Below are 25,142 nucleotides of genomic sequence, written 5' to 3' on the forward strand. Positions count from 1 at the left end.
AATCAGTTGTTAACATAGTTAATTGTAGCAGAAATGTAATTCTTGAAACACAGATTTCTTGAATTCTGGTTGAAAAATTTCCACAAATTAGTTCAGCTTGTTTAGTCTCATTATTATTTCGTGAACATCAACATGTGTTACATAAGTTTCAGAATTTATTATGAGCAGGTTTTAGTTGGTAAAATGATAAATATGTTGTTGGTTGATAAAGGATGCAATCATCTACGTGGACCCCCAAGCGAACTGGCTCTAGAATATGATTTAGCTGGTCAAGGAAATTAAATATTTCTCATGGCACACACAATATATCAGTACAAAAAATGATCATGAAATATAATTTGAAACGTAAGCGATCATACGGGTTTTTTAGAAATCATTCACCAGCCAGTGGAATTAAGAGCTGGCTATTAGGCTTAACGTTAGCCCGTCATATGAAGATGAAATGTATCTAGAGTTTCTTCATGAAAATCCGAAGCAAGTTATGAATACTAAGACTGTTCGGCGTACTTCATACACTAATTTGTTATATTCTCTGAAAATACTCTAGTTGTCCTCTTTCATTTCGCATTGAATATTATCAAGAGTACAATCATACAGTAACAGTGCCAATTCATTAAGTCGTTTTTCTTGAGTGAGATTGGTATTGTCTTTACTATCAATTTGACGATAAGGTAACTGTTTTGCTCCAGACATGACAATCAAGCAATAGGAAAATCATATCTTATTGAGTGGGCTTTCTATCTATATTGCTATCTTTTTCTTCTGGCCTAGCGTTTTTTTTTCTACCGAAATTCGACAGTTTGTGAATGGTTTCAAAATATTTTTGATCAAACTATCTTGACATTGTTATCGTCCAACTCATATTAAGTTTTCCATTTGGATTAGAACTTTTATTGGACTGTTTTATTTGGCAGCTTTCAGCGGATAATTCACGTATACTGCGATGAAATAATTAAGAGGGATCCGTTTATTTTCGATGTATATTTTTAACGCTTGAATAATCCTGAGAGTTATGGTGATTTTTATGTATCTGTATCTAATAAATGGTTGTAGACGAAATCCCAATTGATACTCTGACTACTTTTTTGTTTAATTAGTAGTCAACTTCAACATTAGAAATAAAAAAGTAAAATTATTTGCCTTTTGTACAAAATTTGTCTAGCGAGACATCATTTTTTCATAGTCCTCCATGTTTAATTGTGGGGCTAATTTAAACATAATGGTAGCTGATTTTTATATTGTCTAGTTTTAGTGATGACTTCTTTCATTAATTTTAAGTGTGACCACTAATTCAAATAACTGGACATCGCAATACACTTCGTCTTTTTAAGTGGTTATTTATCATTTCCACTTGAATAACGCACCCAAGGTCAGTCGAATGCAGAGGGTTATCTTGGGTTCCCGCGAGATTTATCTACAAGTGCTTATAGACAGCAAATGGTTCTATAGTAAATAGTAAGTGGCTTTGATTAAGGAACTCACATTCATGCTGATAAACTCAGCAACAGCGGTCAGCTCTCAAAACAGACAAGCAAAAGTCCCATACTAGGATGAAATAGCCCTCTAGTGGTTATTTAACTAGGATTAGTCCAGGATGTTGATAATGAAACTGACAATTGTTTTAGTTTTGGTGATTTCCCTGTTTTATATCTACTACCTAGGTAAAACCTCCAGTTCACTTTCTTGTGAATTATTTTTAGTCGATCTTTATATATAAATACCGTTTAGCATCAATTTTCCTATCCCTTTGTTAAACGACCTTTCAAATTTACAGGTGACACGCTTTAGACATATTTAAGCCGTAATCATTGTAAATATACACTATTTTAGTGTATAACGTCTAATTCACTTACAAATTATTTCTGTATTTCTAATTCTGGCTATTACAATACAATAATTATGGATTGAAAGCTGTAGAGCCTAAGTTTATAGGTGTCAATGCTAAGGTTAGACTTGATAGTTTCAAATAAATTGAGCTTTAGGAAGAAAAGTTAACAGTTAATATATGTTTTGGTATATCCCAATGAGTAGAAAAATTGTATTTCTGACGTTTTGTGACTTCATATAAGCCACTCCTTTGAAGCCTGACGATGAAGTTATTGAAAACAATTGTTCTCACAAATAGCCCTTGTCTTTTGAAATAAATATCAATCCGGTAACTCATAATCTTATTTCTAATCCATATGCCTGTCTGGAAGGGTTTATAAATAAGACAAAGGACTTCATATTGTATCCTTCCACGATCCATCTAATTATTTACATATAGATCGTTCGAATTGATAAGATTTTGTTTTCATTGAATTCATAAACCATAGACCATCGAAAACCTGGAAGCACTAGGTGGTTAAAGGTAGACATTAACACTGTTGGATACCGACTCAGTGGTCTTGTGCTTAAGCGTTCGCGCGAGATCATAGGCCCTGGCTTCCAGTCCCGCGTGCGGGATCGTGGATGCGCACCTCTGAGGAGTTCCAGGTTAGGGCGAAACGACCGTCCAGTGCTTCCAGGTGTTCGATGGTAGTCCAACATTGATCGGCCCTTGATTTCAATGAAATTCAACAATCTCCACAATCTCATACTCAAAAGATTTGATTTGTAATGGAGAAAATTCCAACTTCCGGTCAATTTGACACAATATGAAATTAGCTTAGTATCTGTATCTTTCTGCTATAGTATAGTATATCTGATTCGACGAACAACTTTGTCTCCTAAATGACGATGTTCATAGATGACTGTATCTCTTATTTCCTTCTTTTGGTGTTTTTTAGCCATCATTGCGCTTAATTCATTTCATTTCCTAACTCTTCTTAATCATTGTATGACTTTAAATCTAGTAAATAGAGCTTTACGTTCTCGTTTCCTGTTTTTGTCAATCATCTGATTGTAAGCACGATGGAAAACTAAGTAAAGGCCCTACCTATATTTTTCTTACTACTAACACGGCGTAATGTAAATTATATATATATATATATATATATATATATATATATATATATATATATATATATATATATATATATATATGACAGGATTAATAACACTAAAATATTATTCCTTCCACAGGTACATGAACGTCACTGGCAAACTGATTGTTTATTAGGACTTGTTAAATGTCTTATAGTTGTCCGTCCAAAACTTCGTGTAGTTCTGATGTCAGCTACCATAAATGTGAACACATTTGCTAAATTTTTTAATGATTGCCCAATTATACAGGTAAATTTTTTTTACTTTCGTATTAACTTATGGCATAAAATGATTTAGAAAGAAATAATAGTGAAAATCTATGTAGAACAGACTGATGGTTTTGATGTTCATTCATTGTTATCATAGGACCTGGGAAGAATGTGTATCGATACGTGTCGTCATACTTCATATCAGCACGATGTGCGCATCGTAGGAAATTTTCTGTACTATATATAAAAAGAAAGAGATCGAGATCTACATATGAGAAATACAGTACGAAGAAATACTATAGGTATGAGAGTGAAACTTAAGGAGTGACACTCAACTCATAACTTAAAAAAAGAAAAAGATAAAGAATAAATGCAACTGTGTCATTATGACCAATGTTGCACCATGATTTCAATAGTTGAATAATGTCTTATCCGGATTGTTTGATAATTGATGTTTCCTTTCCATATTAGAATCTATGCTTAGGGTAATATTCATATGGAAGTTTAAAAGTGAAATTTATATTTGCCTGTTTGTAACACTTTTGACTTCATGTTCTCAGGAGCTTGAATGGAATTTACTTTGGTCATTTTAATTCAAAGTTGTTAGAACATGAAGGTGAATTTTCTAATGTAAATCTAAGTAATTCCCTTTCATGTTAAGCTTGCTTCTGACTTCTATCTTAGTTACTAAACTATCCAGTTGAGAGAAAAAACTACTGAAATGTCTATTGTTTAAAATTCTATTCACGACGTGTTGAGTGGGTTACGGATTCCTAAAAAAGTTAAGAAATAAGAAGTTAGTTTATTTCTTGAAGAATTAGAGTTTTTAAACTTGTAAGTAAGCGTAAGGTTGCTGGTGATCTCATCTCTACGGTTTTTTAAAACTGTTTCCACAGTAAGTTTTAAGAGAAGCGTTTTGCTAAGCCAGGTATTGTGTTTCTGAATTCCATACATTGTGATGCATAAACTGGGACGCTACACATTTAGTTAACATTCAGCATAGAAACCTTATGAACATGTCCGTGAAGAATTCGGTTAGTTCATGCGTTTTCGAATCTTTGTTCTTTATACAAAGAGCTTTATGAGTGTTCTTTCCTGCAAACTGAGTCACTATCTCAAAAAATCTAATGAATCCGCTCTCATTATCCTATCTCTTTGCAATTTATAATCATTTATCTTAGGTTTTATCCAGTAAACATTTTCTGTTTGCATATGATTCCTCTTTGTTCACTTTACACTGGCTTGTCTCCTTATTATCCCTACTTTATATATCTTAACACGACCGTTTGGGATCATTTCCCTTGCTCATTTTTCAATGTTGACTTCTTTAGTCTGTTAACCAAATATCTGAGTTAACATTTTGCTCGCAAAATTTTGTGTATGACTAAGCATGAATTATTAATAGGTGCCTGGACGTCTTTACCCCATCGATTTGCACTACATTCCACTCAGTCCAGTTGAAATTGCCAACACAACTGACAGAATTGATCCTGCGCCATATATTCGTTTACTAAGACGAATAGACGTAACATATCCCGCTACTGAACGAGGCGATCTTTTGATCTTTTTATCTGGAATGGCTGATATTCAAGTGAGTTATTATGTTGTTTACCTTCTCATTTCATTTTTTGCGTAATTACAGGTGACAACCATATTAAAAGCTGCTATCCATTTGATCAAAAGTTATATCAAGCAAATATTAAGGAGATAGAGAATTCACTTTGTCATCCATATTTTTATTCTGTCGGTAACATAGCAGTATCCCAGTGGCCTGCTATCACCAACTCAATGCTTACTATAAGATTATTTTAGTATGACACAAAAGCCATATAAAGTTTGATTTATACGAGAACACGAACTACTCATAAGTAGTTTAAAACGAAATGAAAAGTTATTAGATTGTAAGGTAATAAGCGGTGTGAAATTTCTGAAAATTCATGCTATAATGTATGATTTTGCGAACGATAACCAGGTTAAATACCTCCACAACTAAATTGTTACTTTATGCGTAAGGTTTTTGACCTATAAAAGTTCGATTTTGTTGACATTATATTGAATGTAGATATAATTAAATAAACTGTGCCTTTCCAATCAATATTTTTGCTCATTTTAATGACTTTGAAGTTCTTTTCATTTAGAGGTCAAAGTTCATCGAAGTATCTTTTGGTTGTTTCAGATATCATTCTTACTTTAGTGCAGCTAAGCCAAAAATTATTTATTTATTACTTTATTGGCAGTTAGAAAAAATAATCTAGAAACGATAATGCGAAGTCTTACGTCTTACTTTTTCTTATCTATGTTTCTCATTCTGTTTTTTTCTAATGCTCAAGCTGTGATAGCGTTTTATCTATGCTGTTTTTTTAGAATAACACGTTTCCAACTTAATTCTTTTTCTGTTGTTCTATTTTGTTGCGAAAGGCAATAATGGAACCAGCTAAAGCATATGCTGACGAAACAAAACGATGGATTATTTTACCATTGCACAGTGCATTATCTGCATCAGATCAAGAGAAAGTTTTTCATGTTGCTCCAGACTGTGTACGTAAATGTATTTTATCAACAAATATCGCCGAAACCTCTCTAACTATAGATGGAATAAGGTGTGTCTCATATATTGAAAATTGGTAATTATTATAAACTGTTGTGTCTCGTATCATTTGTGCGACTATAATTCGACAGTCTACTTTTTACAAACATAAATAAGCAGATCAGTCCTGAATTAACTACATTCTATCTGTCGTATATAAACGATCTTAATTGGATAACCACTTTTTCTGTACTGTGTTCGAAAATATCTCTGAATGATTTATTTCTGAGATAGCTGCCCTTTAAATTAATTAGAAATTATTCATTTCAATTGTCACTTATTATTGACTGAATCGAGTTGATAGAGGTCCATGTAGTTAAGATGTTTCGCTTTGAAGTCCCCAATTATGAACTTAGCCTTTTATGTTTGTGTTTTACCCATAATTACTGGAGACAAACAAAGTACAGCTCTCGATCCAAAATTTCACTTCTAATGAAGCCACACTGAAGCTTTGGAAATTGGTCCATGTGTACACTTCCTCAAGTTGTAAGGTTTCAAAACATTGAATTATTGATAGGAAGAGTTTGCACTTGAATTGAATTCCAAGAGGTTTATTCATGGAGAAGCTTTCATAAATGCACAAAAAGTCATTATCGAATAATTTTAGCACAGAAAACATAATCCACCGGAAACATTCACTTAAACTATACATTTTTAGATTATATAGTGTCCTCATTACTTTCAGTGCTATTCTTAACGTTGTCATAGATTTGAATCGTCTCTTAATATATGTGATTCTTTGTTTTTTTTTAAAAATAAACACAAATTTCGTTCTTAAAGATTTGTAGCTGATTCCGGCAAAGTCAAAGAATTGAGTTGGGATTCTAAAGCACGAATGCGTTGCTTAAAAGAATTTTCAATATCTAAAGCAAGTGCTAATCAACGTAAAGGTCGTGCTGGTCGTACAGGTCCTGGTGTTTGTTATCGTTTCTATACTCAAGAGGACTATGATAATTTTGAGGTAAACGAACTAAACTGATATTTTCTTTGATTTATTCCATTTTGTAGTGTCACGAAATAATAATAAGTACGTTTTTATTCAGTCTATGGAACAATGACTTAGTCGTTAAAGAACGTGACTTTGAACGAGTGGGTTTCTAGTTTTACTTGCATTACGTCTACTTTGGTCTGGGTAGGCAGTCGGTAACACCAACTCACACACATAAAAAGGTGTAACTCAAAGCTGAGTACATGGACCTGATATCTACCTATACAGTTTGTGGAATGAATTGCTTATCATTTTATCGTGAATTTTGTGTGTTATCATACATAACTAAATTCAGTGCATTGTAACTAATACGTTCTGCGTTGTTAAAATACCGAACAAAGTAGTAGTCAATAGGTAATGCAAAGTAATGTCGGCGGAATAGGCTTTTCCTCGGAATAAATAATACATTTATGTATAAGGTATTAATGTGGAAGTAAACATGATTACGTGTCATTTGACACATAAGCGATTGCTGAATACAAGTTTCTTCAGTCGCCCATGCACAAAAGACATGAATGTCAATCTTAATTCTTGCCTCATTATTTCATGTCGCTTTTAAACAGAATACTGATGAGAAATCCTAGATTATTTTGCAACGCTCGACATAGATTGATGACTTTATTTATTTATGGAATGTTTTTTCTTATTCAACAATTAAGTGTCGGGGTATGTGTAAGTCTGTATAAAAGCTAAGGAAGAACCGAAATATGTTTATGGAATTGGGACATTTGGTAAATTTTAAACACGGGCCTATTCATGTTCTTTAATTTGATTGATCAAACTCATAAACATTACCATTTTCATATCTCTTTTATAAGTTTCCAGGACGTTAAGGTCACTTATAATTCAATTACTAACTTCGAATTCTTATTGTTAAAATAACTTCTAAGTTAAGCTCCTGTTGTATTTCCCCTTTTTTATTTGCTTGGAATTCGTAGATTGGTGATAGTCTGTAAGTCAAACAAGTAGTTAGCATTGTAACCTCTCTATGCCTACACTTAAAAATATGAGGCGGTTATCTAAAATTGATTTTGAGTTATTCAGTTGAAAATCGTTCACCCTAAATGCAGTTGAATTTCATTACTGAAAGTTTTCAATCATATTTCATGTATTTAAAGACTGGGGAAATTATTGACATTTTGTATCACTTATGTCCTCCATTTGTTTTATTTCTAGGCATTTAGTACCCCGGAAATTCGTCGTGTTCCTTTAGAAACACTTGTTTTACAAATGATGGTCATGGGTTTACCAGATATAAAAAAATTCCCTTTCATTGACCCACCTGAAACGAAATGCATTGATGAAGCACTTGATATATTAAAGGTATGCTTAGTCTATGTGTAGTTAGTTTATTGAATAATAAGTCAAATTAATTATCCCAGCAATTATCATAGTAAGATTTTAATTAAAATATTTTTCCAGTACCATTCATAATCGTTGAAGTATCATCCAAAGTTTATTTTTATGTATTTTTACTGCATTCACACATTATATTTCTTAATTTTAAAAACAGTTATAGTCTGTTTGATCTGTTCCATCTTGATATAATTGTTGGCTTTAGTGTTAACGGTTTACAGGGAATCCAGTAAGACTTGATAGTTAAGAGAATGAATGGTAGCTTGTTAAGAGTTTCATCTGGTCAACATATCTCTTGTATTTGTGAAAATTAAAGCGATGATTAAAAAACGGATGCTAATCGAACCTTTACAATCTATTTGATAAATTACCCAGTGTTTAAAAATGTGAATCCTGGTTGTAAAGCTCATTAAGAGGAGAAATATTGACTTTCATCTATACCTTGCTGACAGTTTTTTAAATGTTATAAGGTATGTGTTTATAATTCTACCAGTAGCTACTATTAGTTATCTTCTGCTTTTTACGTGGTTTGTACTACACATGAATATTAGTTGGAAATTGCATCCAGAATCAAAGATTGCTAAACAGATGCTTTTATTTGTTCTAAATGAATGAGTTAAATTCTATTCTTTTCATTAAATAATAGTTGAGTTCGATATATATATATATATATATATATATATATATATATATATATACTCAGTCACACAGTTTGTTTGGCCTTACTAACTGAAGCTGGAGAAAAGTTCAGATTTCTACTAAAAAAAACCAAGTATATTGCGCATCAGTATCAACTTTAATGTGAAACATATCCCCTTAAGGCAAAATCTATGCTTAATTTGCTAATAATTCGATCATAGGCATATTCAAGGTCTTACTGTTATTTAGTAGGTCTACCGAGTGGATAATTCTGAAGTTAGACATATAGCACAAGATAAAGGCGCTAAGACGATTAGTGACGCCATAAGCCTTCATCTACTGAACCAACTATTGCTTACTCCCACATCTTATGTCGGCTATAACAGGATTAGATGGGAAGGACTGTTAGACTGACCTATCCGAGGAGATGCATATATTTAGGTTGGAGACCCTAAGTATCATACAGTAATACAGACATTCGTTGTTTAACTTCCTCCGGATCTTCAATTTTGACACTAATTCACACTTAACCCTTTCCGATTTCATTCGTTCTCTAAGAGCTATATTTTCTGTCTGTTTACTTTACTATCAGCATTACTAATATAGTTTAGATTATCTTACTTCTCATTTTTTTCAATTCCCTCTCATTGTACTAATGTTAAAGTATGGTGAATCGCGTCAATTCACATTTGTGTCAAGTTTTCTATGTTGGTTATGACGGATTGATTAAATTCTCACGTAATATTTTCCAGTGTAGTAGCATACAGCACCTTTATTAAAAAAGATCAGTAGTGTAATGTAATTTTGATTCTTTTTAAGCCTCTTTATTCTACCATCGTTCATTTTGTTGTTATCAGCATTGCCAGAAGTGAATGCTAGAGGTATAGATGTGTTGCCGAATATTAAACCTTTTGGCTTTCATTCTGAACATGGTACAAGCTAATCAGATCCTAATTAAGTCAGTTGGTGATCATCATCCACTATTATTTTAGATATTTCACATTATCCGATAAATAGTTACTAACCTAAGATCGATAAAAATTATAACCACTTTCATCCATGAAGATATACCGTTGAAAATAGTCAAGACGTCTGTGCGTTTAGATTATTCTAAATATCGACTCGAGTATGGCAGGCAAGATAAGTATTCGTCTAGAATTAAGTTAATGTAGTATATACCACTATGAGGATACTCACAACTCTGTTGAGACTTCCTTCTGTTAACAAAATTTATTTATACGATAATTGTAGAATTAGGTGCTCTGCAATTGAAAATATTAAACAGATTTTCGTATATATCACCAGTATTTTCGTAAGATTGTTTGCGATTGACATCTGGAAATAGATCAGTAATTCTTGATTAATAAAGTAGCACATTGAAACAAAGCATCATTTAAATATCACTGATGAGTTTTATATACATTTTGTTGATTGACTTCATACTGTTTAACTGACTGAATTCAGTAATAAGAAATTCCCTAATTAGGTTTCGTGTTGGGTTAGCACTGATCAGCAATGCATATCTGCAATCTTAAGGGAACTAATGACCTTGTAGAGAATCAAACCTACATCGCTTATTAGCACGGTCATATACATTACCAGTGAGCTATTCAGACATCTACTAATCAATCTCGTGTGAGATTATGATGTTTAAAAGAATTGATCACCCTGTAATCATCTATACCACTGATAATCTATTTAATCTCGTTTTGACCTTCACTTTTTTTCATATTGAAACATTGCACGTGATTATTTTTTGTTTAATTTTCATACTATTATGGAATTCACTAACTTACATTGTGATTTCCTCGTGTTTATCATCTGTTCACAGCCTTCTTTTGGATCAATTTTCCATCACGTATTTTACTTCACCGCTATTTATTTCTTATTATATGTGTTCAAGATATTTTCTTAAGGTTAACCGATTTATAAGCTCTCATTTTTGTGCTAATGTTAAGTAGTTATTTGGTTGACTATTGCATTTCATATTATGGTGTTATAAAACACTTTTCTAGTTGCATATTTTAGCTGTTTCATAAGAGAGACTCGGTGTAATTTTTAGGCACAAAAAAAGTGAGCTTTAAAACTTCTTGCTGATCATCTTGAAATATTTAACAGTGGTTTTTGTTATGTCCACTTATTTACTGTATTTTTCTCACACAGTTGGTACTCACAGCGTTAATTCCTATTTTTCTAAAACCTCTAGTTGCAAACTGAGATAATTATTCACAATTACGTTTATTTATTAACATGTATAACCTATGTAAGTAAACATGTAAAATACCAGGCTACATTATGTTACAATTTATAAATCGTAATAGGCACACAGTTAAGAGATGTTCTCTACAGAATTAAGTGTAACCCAATCATAGTTCATCAATTTTTTTAGTTTTTGATCAGTAATAGATTTACCATTAATTAGCTGATAAAAGAGAGATTGCTATTAATTTTGTGTTAAATTGGTGTTTTACAAAGTGATGCAAATTAGTTAAAAAATAACTTTCTGAGTTTTGTATTTTTCTCTATCCACATCTACGCAGCATCTCCCTCTTCTTGAACCATAAGTAGTTGTCCATATGGGTTTGTACAGCATCAAATTCCTTGTGGCCATCTCAAAAATGGCTTTGATTTCCTCTCGAGTGTCATTATAACTTTTATTTGTGAATCAGTTGACATATACAACGTCATAGTAGAGTTTCTACTAACTTTTGTGCGGTATTCCTTTGTGGTGTTATAAATGATCAGGATAGCATATCAGTGGCACACCTCCAACTTTGACCGCTTAAATTATACATTCAACCCTGGTTGAAATGATTTATGGTTCGCATATCGGTTATGCATTATGGTAATCACATAATGACACTGGCTGACCATTTTGAATTTTTACACAATACCTACTTTTCAAATTGAGATTACTAACATCTTTCATCATAACTTATGAGCAAAACTTATAAACCAATTGAAATTCCATATGAAAATATGTTAGCAACGTCAAACTTTATGTTAGATGACATGCAATTCCGTACTTTCCATAAAAGACTACAAACCATCAATAATAAATACTAATTTAATATTTTATCATCTTAGTTGATTAAAGTACTATTATAATGAAGCCTGTGAAATCGCTTTCAATAAATACACATATATTATGAATATATCTGAGCAAATGTAAAAGAGTTGGAATAATTTGATCTGTTTTTGTTCATTAAGATATCAGTTAGTCTTTTTATGTTGAGCTCGTTAACGAAAGAAGTACAATATTTAGTATCATGCACCAAAACAGAATAAACAGGCTAGAAATGTTAGTTATAGAATATCAATTGGAGTTATCCAAATTGATGTAGGCAAAATATGATTTGAACTTGTAACTCAGCAGTTGAATGTTCAATGCATTGATCATTAAATTACTGATTCTATGTTAGAATAAACAATCAGTAAAATTTGATAATTATCAGTGGAATACAAGATGCTCTTTTAATTCTTACTCCACAGCTTCATGTATTTGAGTCACTGTAATATTACCTTTGTGTATCAACCTAAGAGCTTACATTTTCGAAAGACTCTATTAAGAATCACATAAAAAACCTCTGTGTAAAAAATTACTGTTTAGTTCAGAGTATTTAGATAAATACAAGAATATTGAAGACAATATCAACAAATTTTAGTGTTTGTATCGTTTTACTTTCTCATTTCAGTCACATGGTGCAATTATTCCACAGAATAACTTGTTAACGGTTACGCCACTTGGCCAATTATTATCTGATATACCAGTTGAATTTTCAATAGGTCGTATGTTAATTATGGCATCATTATTAAGATTAATTAATCCCGTATTAAGTTTAGCTGCTGGTATGGCTATTCAGTGTCCATTATTACCGTATACAGCTTTCAGTGGAGCAGAACAAACGCGTCGAATCGAATCACTAGCTGAATATGAAAGTGATCATGGAGATGCGTTTACATTGGTTAATGTTTTTGATGAATGGATTAAGGTAGTTTATCGTAATAACGTGTAATTGATAATATTTATTATTTCTTGTACTTATTTGTTGTTGATAATAATTATATATTCTCATTTAATTTCTAACCATATGGTTGAATAATTGTTAACAAATATTCAAATAGTGTTTGTTTCTTACTGTTCCAGTCAGTCAGTCAGTCACAATGTAGAACCTGTACGTATGTGCATCGGTTCAAGTTGCCGTACCCCGTTAGCACAAAGAGATGAAATTTTCAGGTCAAATCTCACAATAATAGAGGTAGTAAAAGTATCAATCGTAATAGGAAAGATTAGGCATCGAAGATACGATTCGAGAAGAAAATAAAGATTGATGAATTAAAAACAAAAAAGGTTACGAGGAATTTAAAATCTCAGGATTTGGGTGTAGATAAAGAATGGATGCATCTGTGCCATTGCGAACGATTCTGTTATGTTACCCAGAGTCTCTAACCGTTGCGACAACCACGCAGACCCCAACCAGGTAGTCTGTACCTATTAATATGACTCAGTCTAATTATCAGTGGTTTCATGGACTGATACCTTGGTTTGATTTGTTATCTCCTAGTTTTTTTTCCAATCTACTGCTATTCCAGACAACATCGCCCGTCTAAGTAGGCAGTGGTTGGGCATACGTTACATGTTCCAATCACCTCAGTTGACTAAGATTTACTACCTCATCAATCTATTTGCCATTTTTACCTATTACTCTATTCCTAACCCAGGTATTGCTTACTCCGTGGTCTTAAAATACATGAACAATGCTTTGAATACACCTTGATCGAATACTAATAACCTGCGAATATCCTCTATTTCTAATAACCACTTTTCACACCTATAAAAGTAAAACGAAGCGAACGGCTTCACAGCAGACCCGCCCTCTGGTCGGTAGACAGATATCTCTCGTACGCCACAATTGACTCAGTTTTGCAAAAGCCGATCAGGTGTGTGAAAAAGTTGACACTTTCTCCAGTGTACACTTAAAATATGGTAATACAAGTAGCAACTTATTATATTTATAATTCATGAAAATAATGTGTAACGAATAGAATCCTAGGCTAACTTTGTATATTTTTTTTCCTACTTGTTTATAATTTTACATATCCTATCTTGATGTTTGAGGTTGTCCAGTAGATAACAGTTTATGTAGGCATTGTACTTTTTAGAATTTTTCACGAAGATATTTTAAACTTGAAATGAAACCAGAGTTTTTTACAACTTGACATCAATAACTTGTCAGAACAACATCATCATTGTATTTCATTCATTTATTTGCTATCTTGTCAGTGATATTGGAACCACGTTTTTACCAACTTTTCTATGCGAACTCTTGTTGCTATCTACGGCATTCGATTCAGATACACACACTTCTCATACTTTTTCCCAAGCAGCTGCGTGTGTGAGAAGACAAAAATCACTAGGAAACTATAATTCACAACATCGAATATTTAGGTACACAGATCACTACTAAACATACATTTATCCTTCTAATCCAGACAAAGATGTGTAGGCTGAGATATTGACTAAGTGCATAATCAAATTCCTCCAATCATTTCGCGTGTGTAATTGCACAAACAACTGTTAACCAATATCAAAGTCACAATCTTCAATTCGAATGTCAAGACAGTTCTACTGTACGGAGCTGAAAGGTGGAGAATTAATACAAGTATCATCAAGAAGGTACAAGTATTTATAAATAGTTGTCTACACAAGATACTCAACGTCCATTGGCCGGATACAATTAGCAACAGCATACTGTGGAAGAGAACTAATCAGCTTCCAGCTGAAGAGGAAATTAGGAAAAGATGATGGAAATGGATAGGACATATATTATTCAGACCATCAAACTGCATCGCGAAGCAAGCCCCAACTTGGAATCATGAATGAAAACAGAAAAGTGGAAGGCTGAAGAACACACTACGTCGTGAATTGGAAGCAGATATGAAAAGAATGGGTAGCAGCTGAAAAGGATTGCCCAGAACAGAGTTGAATGGAGTGTGCTGGTGGGAGGCCTATGCTCCTCCATGAAGAGTAGCAGGCGTAAGTAATTACTTACTTCCGTTACGCTTCATGGAGAATAGGCCACCATTCAGGATTCTCCAACCAACTCTGTCCTGGGCAATCCTTTAGAGTTGTTCCTGACCGCTATTCATTCTTCTGATGTCTGCTTCCAACTCCCAACCCAGTGTATTTCTTAGTCTTCCTCCTTTCTTCTCCAATTGATTCCAAGTTATGGCTTGCCTCATGATGTAGTTTGATAATCTCTGCAATATATGTTCTATCCATCTCCAGCGTCTATTTATAATTTCCTCTTTAGATGGAAGCTGATTTGTTCTCTGCCATAGTAGGTTGTTGCTGAGAGTATCCGACCAACGGAGATTGAATATCTTGCGCAAACAACTATTTATATATATACCCGTACATTTTTTGATGCTAATTGAAGTAGTTCTTCAAGTTTGAACTTCGTGCAATAGAACTGCCTTGAAGTTCGTATTGAAGATTTTCAATTTGATGTTGGCGGACAGTTGTTTTGAGTTCCATATGTTCTTCAATTGTAGGAATGCAGCCCTTGCTTTGCCAACCCTCGACTTTACATCTGCATCAGGTCTTTCTCGTTTATCGATGCTGTCTTTTGATGAGTTTGATACCTTAGAACTTAATTATTTTTCAAGTGTTCATTTGATTTTGAAGTGCTCAGAATTTCTAATTTTTACTAGGAGTAACATAAGAGGTCATTGACTAAGTAAATATTACTATACAGGTACACCTTTCATATATTATTTCAGATGCTAAAATACTAAACACTTTTCAATACAGATATTAATCATCATTAATAAGATAGCTATCAGTTTATAGAGATGTGAATCATCCAATTTATTGAATGTGTATTAAATGATCGAAGTTAATATAAAAATTATATTGAATCAATAGGGTGTGATTATTTGCCACTCATCAAACGACTGATGATGGATCAGAGATGCAAATGAAGTTCACAAAAGTATTAAGGCTTTTGTAGATCGCGTAAAATTTGTTGTTCATAGAAGGTTTAACATGGAAAATTCCCCGTAATCTGTCTTTCGTGTTTCTACCCAATGTTCTCATATTAAAGATTATTGTCTTAAACGACAAAAAGCATGACGGTCTAACTTATTCAATCCTAAAGAAGATAGTAAAAACACTCAAAATAACCTTGCTGTATTTCTTCCATAATTCATTTTTCAGTGTGAAATAACGTTTTTGATTACAATTGTTTTTGATGTAACCATTAGATGAAATCGGAGGCGACTGGTATTATTAAACAAGACCATGAATTAGACGAATTTGATGATAATAATAATGACAAGGGATGTAAAAACATTCAACGATGGTGTCGTCGTATTGGAGCACAACAGCAACGTCTTCATGAAATGGTCCGATTACGTAGTCAGTTCGCACAGTTGTTAAAAGACAGTGGTCTTCTTGATAGTAAATCCACAGAATTTGATGAAAACCCATCCAGAACACAACACTTTAAAAATTTAAATTATGCCAGATGTAGTGCACGAATGAAATCTAAACGACGCCGACTTCTCACTTTACAAGATAATGTAAGTTCTGCTATTTGTTTGCGTCATTGCATAAGTTCGGTGATTCGGTGCTAAAGGAATTTGACTCTCAATCACTAGGACGGATATCCGACCCACACTCTATTTATTTCAGGTATTATCACTAACTTTCGTACATAAAATGTGTCTGAAAGTCGGGTTTCTGAACATGTATTAAGTCACATAAATGAAGCACTGGTCTAATTACTAGACATTAAACCCTTATATTTTATGCAAAGATGGATAATGGCTAGCAGTGGAATCCAGGACGCGCTTTTCGTCTTATTTGGGACTCATCAGTTGAGTGTACCTGCATCCCAGAACCCAGTACCGTTCGCTCCAAAGGCCGTCGCATCATCCACTTAGCCACTGAGTCCTGATAGCCACCTTCCTATTCAATGGGGTGAGGTGTAAATTCACTTGGTGGGATACAGGTACATCCAGCTAACGAATCCCAAATAGGACGAAACGGGCGTCCTGGATTCCACTGCTAGCCATTATCTATATTTGCTTAAAAAGCTTGTGACTTAAGGCTATGTAGAGGCGATCCCCACAAGATGCACATGTGCCAACAAGAGACTGGTCAATTACAGTCCTAAATAACAATTGGAAGATACAAGTAAGACAACACTAAGTGAATATATATTTTATGTTTCATATTCTAACTCACTCCGCATACTTCACTTTGGCAGCTAGTTGTTATCGTATAAGAAAATACATGTGTACTTTGACACATGAGAAAGAAGCCATTTTCTAACCGGTGTTATGCAGTAATTTGTAGGTGAATTTATTTGTCTTTTGTACTAAAGGCGACGACCTATTAGTTAAGACATCTGGCTTTCAATTAGCAGGTCACATGTTAGAGTCCCGCTTCATGCACTTTCGCTTAGGCATCCGGGTAGTATCACTAGCCACCAAACAAATTGTGGCTCAAAGTCTAGTGCACTGTTCTTTACTTGTGAATTAAGTTAAATAAGAATCACTGTCCAATGGTTTGTAACTAATTCTTAATCATATTTCTGTACCAAATATGTATGTTATTCAGTAAAAATAAATGAATAATGATTTGAATGGATTATGATGATTGCTAGTTTCAAATAGAATTCGATATTATCAAAGTTTCTTGTAAAAATTGTTTTAACACGAGTTAATCTTTAAGAAACCCTGTTATGCATGTTCAGGTGTATGAATTAACACATCTGTTCATGGTATTTGCGGAATTAACCAAAGTACTGAAGAAATGTTCCATGACCTGAATACCGAATAAGTTTAACTTATCAAATGATTATTAACAGATTAGCTGAAAGTTTCAATTTTAAAAAGACAGTTCTAGTAAAGTTATATCATCTAAGCTAAATGGTTTGATTGCAAAGATTTCGTTATTATTCAAAAACCTCGTCAAACCAATCCGTCCTGGTAGCTTTGGTTGTGATTGGATTTCCTCGTTATCTTCATTTCATCCTCTTCTCAGTGACTTTTTTACTAGGTTGCTCTCTGAAATGGCGATTGATTAATCCTTCCTGCATAGATTGATAGATGTATGTCGATACCACTTATTCTTTGCAAATTGGTATGAGCGATATCCCTCTAGGAATTCTGTGACATTTCTGCAGTTAAATTCGTGTTCACAGTTGTCTTAGTATGTTGGTACAAGTAACTTCACAAAATAGAATTAAATCATTGTGTTGGGTTGCAAGTAACGGACGGATGCAGGACTTATAAAATGATTTTCAAAAATTCTAACTTTTGTCTTGATTAGTCACGTATAACGTTGTCCTGAATGATAATCAAAGCCTCTCAATTAAACTATTTAAGCTGATGAACATAGAACAACCAAATGCTTATACTGTGAGAGTATAGTATAGTAAAGAGATTAAAACAACCACGATGAAATTCAAGCCATTTTCTGGCAAATCAGAAAATAGCTTTTATAAGTCGATAGTTTATGGAAAAAAACAATAATATTACGAAGTCTATAGATTTTATAGATTTTACAGATTTTATACAATTAACAAGTTCATTCTTGTTTTCTACATGTTCTTTTGGATGTAAATCGAAAAAAAAAACAATAATATATAAACTCGTCTCAATGGATATAGATTGTCCATATTCTCCAACCCTTAAAAGGATCCAAACACATTTTTAAGAGTCTCTAAATTTTTTGTAGTTAAGGTTAAGACCAGGGGTTTAAGTTTATGGTTTGCATCACAAATTGACACCAGTTATAATTTAACAATGGTGGGTAACTGTATAGATCGATGTATTTCACTCAAAAATATGAAAAACTCTTTAAAATTCAGTATTATCACGTCTAGGTTTGTTCCATTATTAAGAATTTTGAGGTTAGGATTTAAGGGTTGCTTTGATTTACCTTATATATATATAATCTAAAGAGAAAAAAATGATGCATTTGATCTGTTTAAAAAATATCATTTTTACCATATTGTTGCACAGAATAATTTTCCGCTATTATTTTAAATGTTTTGAGAAGTATTTAAAAGTATATCTACTGCTCGTAATACATGATATTTTAATTTCGTATAAAAACCTAAAAGTCGCATTCTCTATTCTGGTTAGCTCGTTCATAAAGTATTCTTTTACCAGTATTCCCCTTAGGCTAGAAGTCATCATCATTTCAAATACATAGTTTTTGTTTACTTTATCTAGTTTGATCGCATTTCATACCGAATACTGTACAATTTTGTAGTATGTATAGTTATTTCCTTTCAGTTCTCATTGTTCATAATAAAGTGTTGCCAAATAAAACACACCTTAACAAAACATAACTATGTGAACAAAGAATGTTCTTTTCAGTAAATTCTCTTCAGGTTCTGCAATCCTGTATCCAAATTAATAATCCGAAAGTGGTCAGGCTTAAGGCAAGTTTCACAGTCATATTAGGGTTAGTCCGAATCATTCTTCGTCTATATATATGATCAGAATGCAGTATGTCGTTTATCAATGGTCTATAGGATCTTGCTTACTGTTTGACAATATCCAAACGGTTAATTTTATTATAATTTATGAAGTTGTTAACACCTTTACACTGTGACAGATATCATATGAAGGAGCGTATGACAGTACTGATACGGGTTTGAATCCAATTTGACTATTAGATGCCGGATGAACAATAACAGTATAATAAGTTTCTGATGATATTCAACAACGCACATATAAGAATAATAAGAATCTTTAAAAATGAGTATTTAATTTCTTGAGAAAAAGGCGGTTATAGTAATAACAGTGTTTATTCTATTCCGTTTATATGACCTTAGAATAGAAATACTAAAATAGACCAGTGGAAAGGACAGTTAATGTGAAGTAATCAATTGGAGAAAATGATGATCATAACACAATTTAGCGCGTAATTGTCGTGATATTAATAACCTATTTTTCGAGGTAATCTCAACAATGACAGTGTTATTTTTCATAGACCATTAACGTGAAATCAATGGGTCAGATTTTAACTGCATCCTCTAATCCATAGTCTAGCTATCAAATATTATGATAATCTTTAGTACATAATACACTGTAACTCAGCTTCACTTAAAGTATTTCAACATGATGGTTACTGTATTGAATTATTATCATTTTCTATTTTCCAATAATTTTCATTACATTGCCTCTTTTTACTTTAATTTTACAGTTGAGTGATAACTCGGAATCTGAAAAAGAAGATCATCATATGGAAAGTGATTCATCTAAATTACGTAAATGGTTAAATGCGTCGAGCCGTTGTTCATCAATCAATTCATCAAATGTACCTGTACAAGATTTAGAACTAGTATTATGTTACAATCTATCGTCTTTAGCTCAATCAGCTAGTATTCAACAAAACATGACACAAGCTGATCTTCAACTATTAAAAGTTGTATTAGCTGGTGGTATGTATCCTCAGTTAGCTATTGGTGATCCAGCCAACGCTTATCGTGTTGCTAATCGTGGTGGTACAGCTGGAGCTGGTGCTGAAATGGTATTTCATACTAAGGTGAATGTTCGTTTTTAGTTCATTAATATAATCTGAAGAATACCACTTGGTTGACATTGTAGTATATATATATATATATATATATATATATATATATATATATATATATATATATCCCTTTAAGATAATTAGTCGAAGTAACGAGAAATGTTTGACGAAATAGCAGAAATGTCAATTTATAAAAGTACACTCAAACATATTTGATTCTTGAACGCTGGTCAAGAAGTCGACTGAGTTTTCCCTTGCATGTTAAAGATTATTCTAGAGGATTTAAGTTGTTGGTGTTTTGGACGTTTTAAGTCTTTTCAAGCAGCAATTATATAGGATTATATTAAAACTACGCTTACTGGTGGGCGGCCTATGTTCCTCCGGGAGGGGTATCAGGAGTAATTGAGTAAATACACTTACTGATTGTCAAGATAAATATTGATTGCGACAAAAATACAAAAATAATGTAGATGAATTTTGTTAGGAGAAAGCAGAAGAGAAATTTTTTGTCGATAATAGTTAATTAACTACAAATCGGTTACTCAGTTAAAAATTCCGTGAAACTGTCCTAGTTATGTATACATTTACATACATACATACATACTTACTTACTTACTTACTTACTTACTTACTTACTTACTTGCTTACTTACTTACTTACTTACTTACTTACTTACTTACTTGCTTACTTACTTCACTTACTTGCTTGCTACTTACTCACTTGCTTCACTTGCTACTCACTCTACTCACTCTACTCACTCCACTTCACTACCTCACCTTCCTTCACTCACTACTCCTGCACTCACTACTACTTCACTCCACCTACCACTACTACTTGCTTACTTACTTACTCTTACTTGCTTACTTACTTCTTACTTACTTACTTACTTACTTACTTACTTACTTACTTACTTACTTACTTACTTACTTACTTACACACAGCTGTTACTCCTAATGGACCATAGGCCGATGACCAGCATTCCCCGACCCACTCTGTCCTGGGCCTTACTTTCTAGTTCTGTCGAATCGTTGTTCATTTTTCTCATGTCTGTCTTCCAGATCTCTCACATTGTACGAGCATTCTATGTACTTAAATTAATCGTTGCTGTGGTTGTCAGAAGGGACATCAGCCCCATAACTCTTCTGAATGAAGACCTTCTAACTTCCAGGGCACAGTTTAAATGGTTTGAATTATTTTCTAGTTAGTTTTCTACGGGGTGAGGTCGCTAATCCCACGCCCAGCCCTTCTCCTTTATCCGGGCTTGTTACGGGCAGTAGTCCCAGAGGGGCTCCACGCGGAGTCATGTATTCATTGGTATTCATAAATCATGGTAAGTTATGGTCTAATACTTTCCGGTTATAATAATATGAATCAGATTAATATGATTTCGTTTTGATCATCGTGTGGCCTTGTATTTAATAGGATGCAAACCTCTGTGGTTCATCGATTATGTGGTGTAAAAGACAAAATCTCGACATAGGTTTAAAAGGTCATTTTTATGTGATTTAAAAAATACATCCCTTCTACCTATCAAAAGCCTGGTGTATCATGCAACAGTATGATCTATTTAACTTCATAGCTGTGAAACGAACTTTTTACGGTAGAAGACATGTAGTAAGTAACATTTTTTTATCATAGATATCATCGAAATATTGCTCGTATTTGTTAGGACCACCTACTGACTGATAGTGGAATTAGGAGCAAAGTGGCTGTTGATCTTTACTTTATCAATAGCCCCGTAACTGCGTCCTGAAAGTGATTGGAAGCCTTGGATAATAGAGATCGAGATAAATCATTGTGGCTAGGATACGCCTATTCTTTATTTTCTCATAAATTCTCAGTTTCAATAAGATTCGATACTTTTTATCACCTGAATTCATGCTTTCATTTAGAACTGTATTCTTTATGTTTAATCCTTCCAGGTATTATTTTCATACCTTTCGAACTTGTTATTTTAATTTAATCTCTCTGTGCTTATTTGGTGTATCTACCTAGACCGATCCATATCTATGTCTCGTGTCTTACGTTGTTTATGACTGATTAACTCAATTGATTACGTCATGCTCATACTAAACTGAAGAAAAACATTAGTTAATAAACATTTTTTTGTTACTAACACTTAGGAACTAATATATCTACCTGGTATTACTCATGTTTATGAGTTAAAAGTTAAACATGCTGAAAATTTCCTTACTATCTGATATGTTAATTTATTGATTCTTTTTCATACAATGATATATTTTGTTTTGTGGTCTCATAATTTTGAAGTTTTTGTGTTATTTGAGCTGAGTGAAGCTTGTATTATCTATATAGACAATATTATCAACCTATACTTTAATAAGAAGTGAGCTATTATAATTTGTCCAGGTCAACAGAACAAACTTTTAGTCATTTGTGGTTAAGTTCTAATCACTTACTTCTTATTGAAGCGTATGTTGATTATGTTATCCAGAAAGACATTGAGATCTCCACAATTAAACCATCCAGCTCAAAGAACACAACACCTTCAAAATGATCATTCTATGCTACAAATATTCCTCGTCGATAATTTAACTATTTTTTCTATTCTATTTTAGAATAAAGGTTTTGTTACACTTCATCCAAATGATGTCTTTGTTAGAAAACCAGATGTTTTATTTCCTGAGCGTACTTCAAAAAAACGGAATAATAATCGTCCGAACCTGTCAAAGATACAAAAGTCACAAACATCATTACCAAATAAAAATTTGAAACAAAAAAGAGATGATGATTTCGATGATGAACAAACAGAAGAAGAAAGTATTCTTGATGTTTTACCGTCTGGCTTTGCATACGATCATCAATTACTTATGTATCTGTAAGCTGATAGTTGTTTTTAATGATAAAATTTTAAAATATAATGACTATCACTTGCATTAATATTGTCATCAGGGATTTTTTAAACAACTCACAACAACCTCAATAATAGTGATCAGTTATTCTATTAACCTCTTTTATTATTTATACATAGTTTGTTTTTTCTGAGTAAATCTTGTCTTGAATTAAGTTCTATTGTAACGAGTAGCAAGTGGCAGTTTTTCTGCAGTCATACCACAAATAGTCATATCATTAGCAGTACCAGTATTTTGCACTAGTCATTACAGTAAGTTAATTTGTAAACAGATCAGTCATAAGCAACATGAAAGTTTACATAACAGATTGCCTTTAATTGGAAAACCATTGAAACTCGAGAAGTACTAGGCAGGTGTTTTTTCCTAGTTAGGAATTACTCAACGATATGAATCCGGGATCTTACAATGAACCCACCCTAAAGCCTTCAGTGCTCGTGGTAAGCCCTATATCTTTGGGTAACTGAGCTGGTATCTAAGTGGTTCACGTTTCCAACTTTAGTCGATCCACAATATCACATGGTCATTATCCCTTACCAAAATAAATCTGTTTCATCTTATTTTATGACTTACACTCTCCAATTATTGGTTACATTTATAAAGGAGCTTCGATTTATTTTGTTTGGTAATTTGTGCGAGAATTTTATATACTATTTAGGAATTCTACAATATTTCTCTTATATTCATGTTTTTGAAAGTACTTATTCCTCGTTCACTGTTTTACAAAGATACGCTTGCTAAAATATTTTCATTCACCTTTATACTCGACTTCCTTTCCGTTATTATTTCTTCTACTTTGGTTCTAATAAATACATTCTTGTGAATGGGATATCTGAACGATTACAGCTTATAAGCAACACTTATGATACCTTTGTTTTTCGCGTAACAATAATTAGCATTCTATGTATAGAAAGTTAATTTTAGGTTGGCTTTTTCGTTGTTATTATCGTCCCAAATACTGACTGCTGGGATTCGTGGATACGCCACTGTGAACTTGATTAGAACCTTGAAGGCCACCTTGAAATATTTCAAGTCATATGAAATCTGGCGAACTATACTCACTGATAAAAATCGACCTACTGAATTACATTTAGTAGTATAATTGTATTTCGCTAATTTTCAGTTCTGTAGATCCGTGATATCAATTAAACTGAGTATTCAACACTTTTGAACATATTAACCTGTCGATAAGTAAAAATCTGCTCAGGGATACGCAATCCTTTATTAGATTTTAAACTTTTTTAAAATTTATTTTCATATCGTCTGTAGTCAAAACTTGAACATTCGAATAAAAGTCATTCATGTGTACTCATCTTTTATGTGACGTTAATTCTAAATGTACGTCGCATCATTAATTGTCTTTATAAATAGATATATGTTATTTAGCTGATGTATTCTATGTACAATAAAAGTTTGCCAAATCTTATATATCGAAACCGAAGGTTATTTATGTCTAGATTCAAACAGTTAGCTTTCATCACTGAATATTATGTTTAAATACTCCTCCACGTATATTAAGTAATTTTTAAATGAGGCTCGTAAATTTCAGTTTGGCGATTGTTTATCTAGAATGGAAATGTATCTGATAACTGAAGTTCTTTAAGCTTTTAGAAATAAGAATTGTGGGTAAATTTCGTAATTATTACGATATTTACACATAAGTAAGTAAGTAGTCTTACTGGTGTTTCCATTCATATTCTTACTATGAATAATATTACACTAAAATGATAGTTTCACTTTTCACACAATTTCTTTGTTAGCTTTTTTTGTGTGTGATAATAACCTCTTTTTATTTCATTACCTGAGTTCAACATAGTTGATGTTTACGTGTATTCTACATACAATGTATATAAAAATTATCTATGTATCATGTTTGTTTTGTTCTTTTTGTTATAAATTCTATGTTTGTTTATTGATGAAAGTGTACAGTTTTCAAAGGGGAATTTACCACGTTTTTGAGCGTTTATATAATATT

General features: G+C 32.8%; 1 protein-coding gene across 3 annotated transcripts in view; it reads left to right on the top strand.

Annotated features, from left to right (window-relative positions):
* The window catches only part of DHX34_1 (DEAH (Asp-Glu-Ala-His) box polypeptide 34), a 55,788-nt gene that overhangs the window by 12,543 nt on the left and 18,103 nt on the right, over window positions 1-25,142 (top strand). For 2 of the 3 annotated variants that reach the window (XM_051214508.1, XM_051214507.1), the window contains 9 exons: window positions 3,064-3,213; window positions 4,579-4,764; window positions 5,592-5,773; window positions 6,541-6,721; window positions 7,925-8,071; window positions 12,439-12,735; window positions 16,010-16,327; window positions 19,971-20,312; window positions 22,877-23,136. In XM_051214508.1, coding sequence (XP_051067690.1) covers window positions 3,064-3,213; window positions 4,579-4,764; window positions 5,592-5,773; window positions 6,541-6,721; window positions 7,925-8,071; window positions 12,439-12,735; window positions 16,010-16,327; window positions 19,971-20,312; window positions 22,877-23,136 — 2,063 coding nt within the window. Of the gene's footprint in view, window positions 1-3,063; window positions 5,091-5,591; window positions 5,774-6,540; window positions 6,722-7,924; window positions 8,072-12,438; window positions 12,736-16,009; window positions 16,328-19,970; window positions 20,313-22,876; window positions 23,137-25,142 lie in introns of those variants that run through there. The other variant, XM_051214509.1, reaches the window with a different exon arrangement.

The sequence above is a fragment of the Schistosoma haematobium genome, chromosome 2 (assembly GCF_000699445.3).
Source record: "Schistosoma haematobium chromosome 2, whole genome shotgun sequence".
Taxonomy (NCBI): Eukaryota; Metazoa; Platyhelminthes; class Trematoda; order Strigeidida; family Schistosomatidae; genus Schistosoma; species Schistosoma haematobium.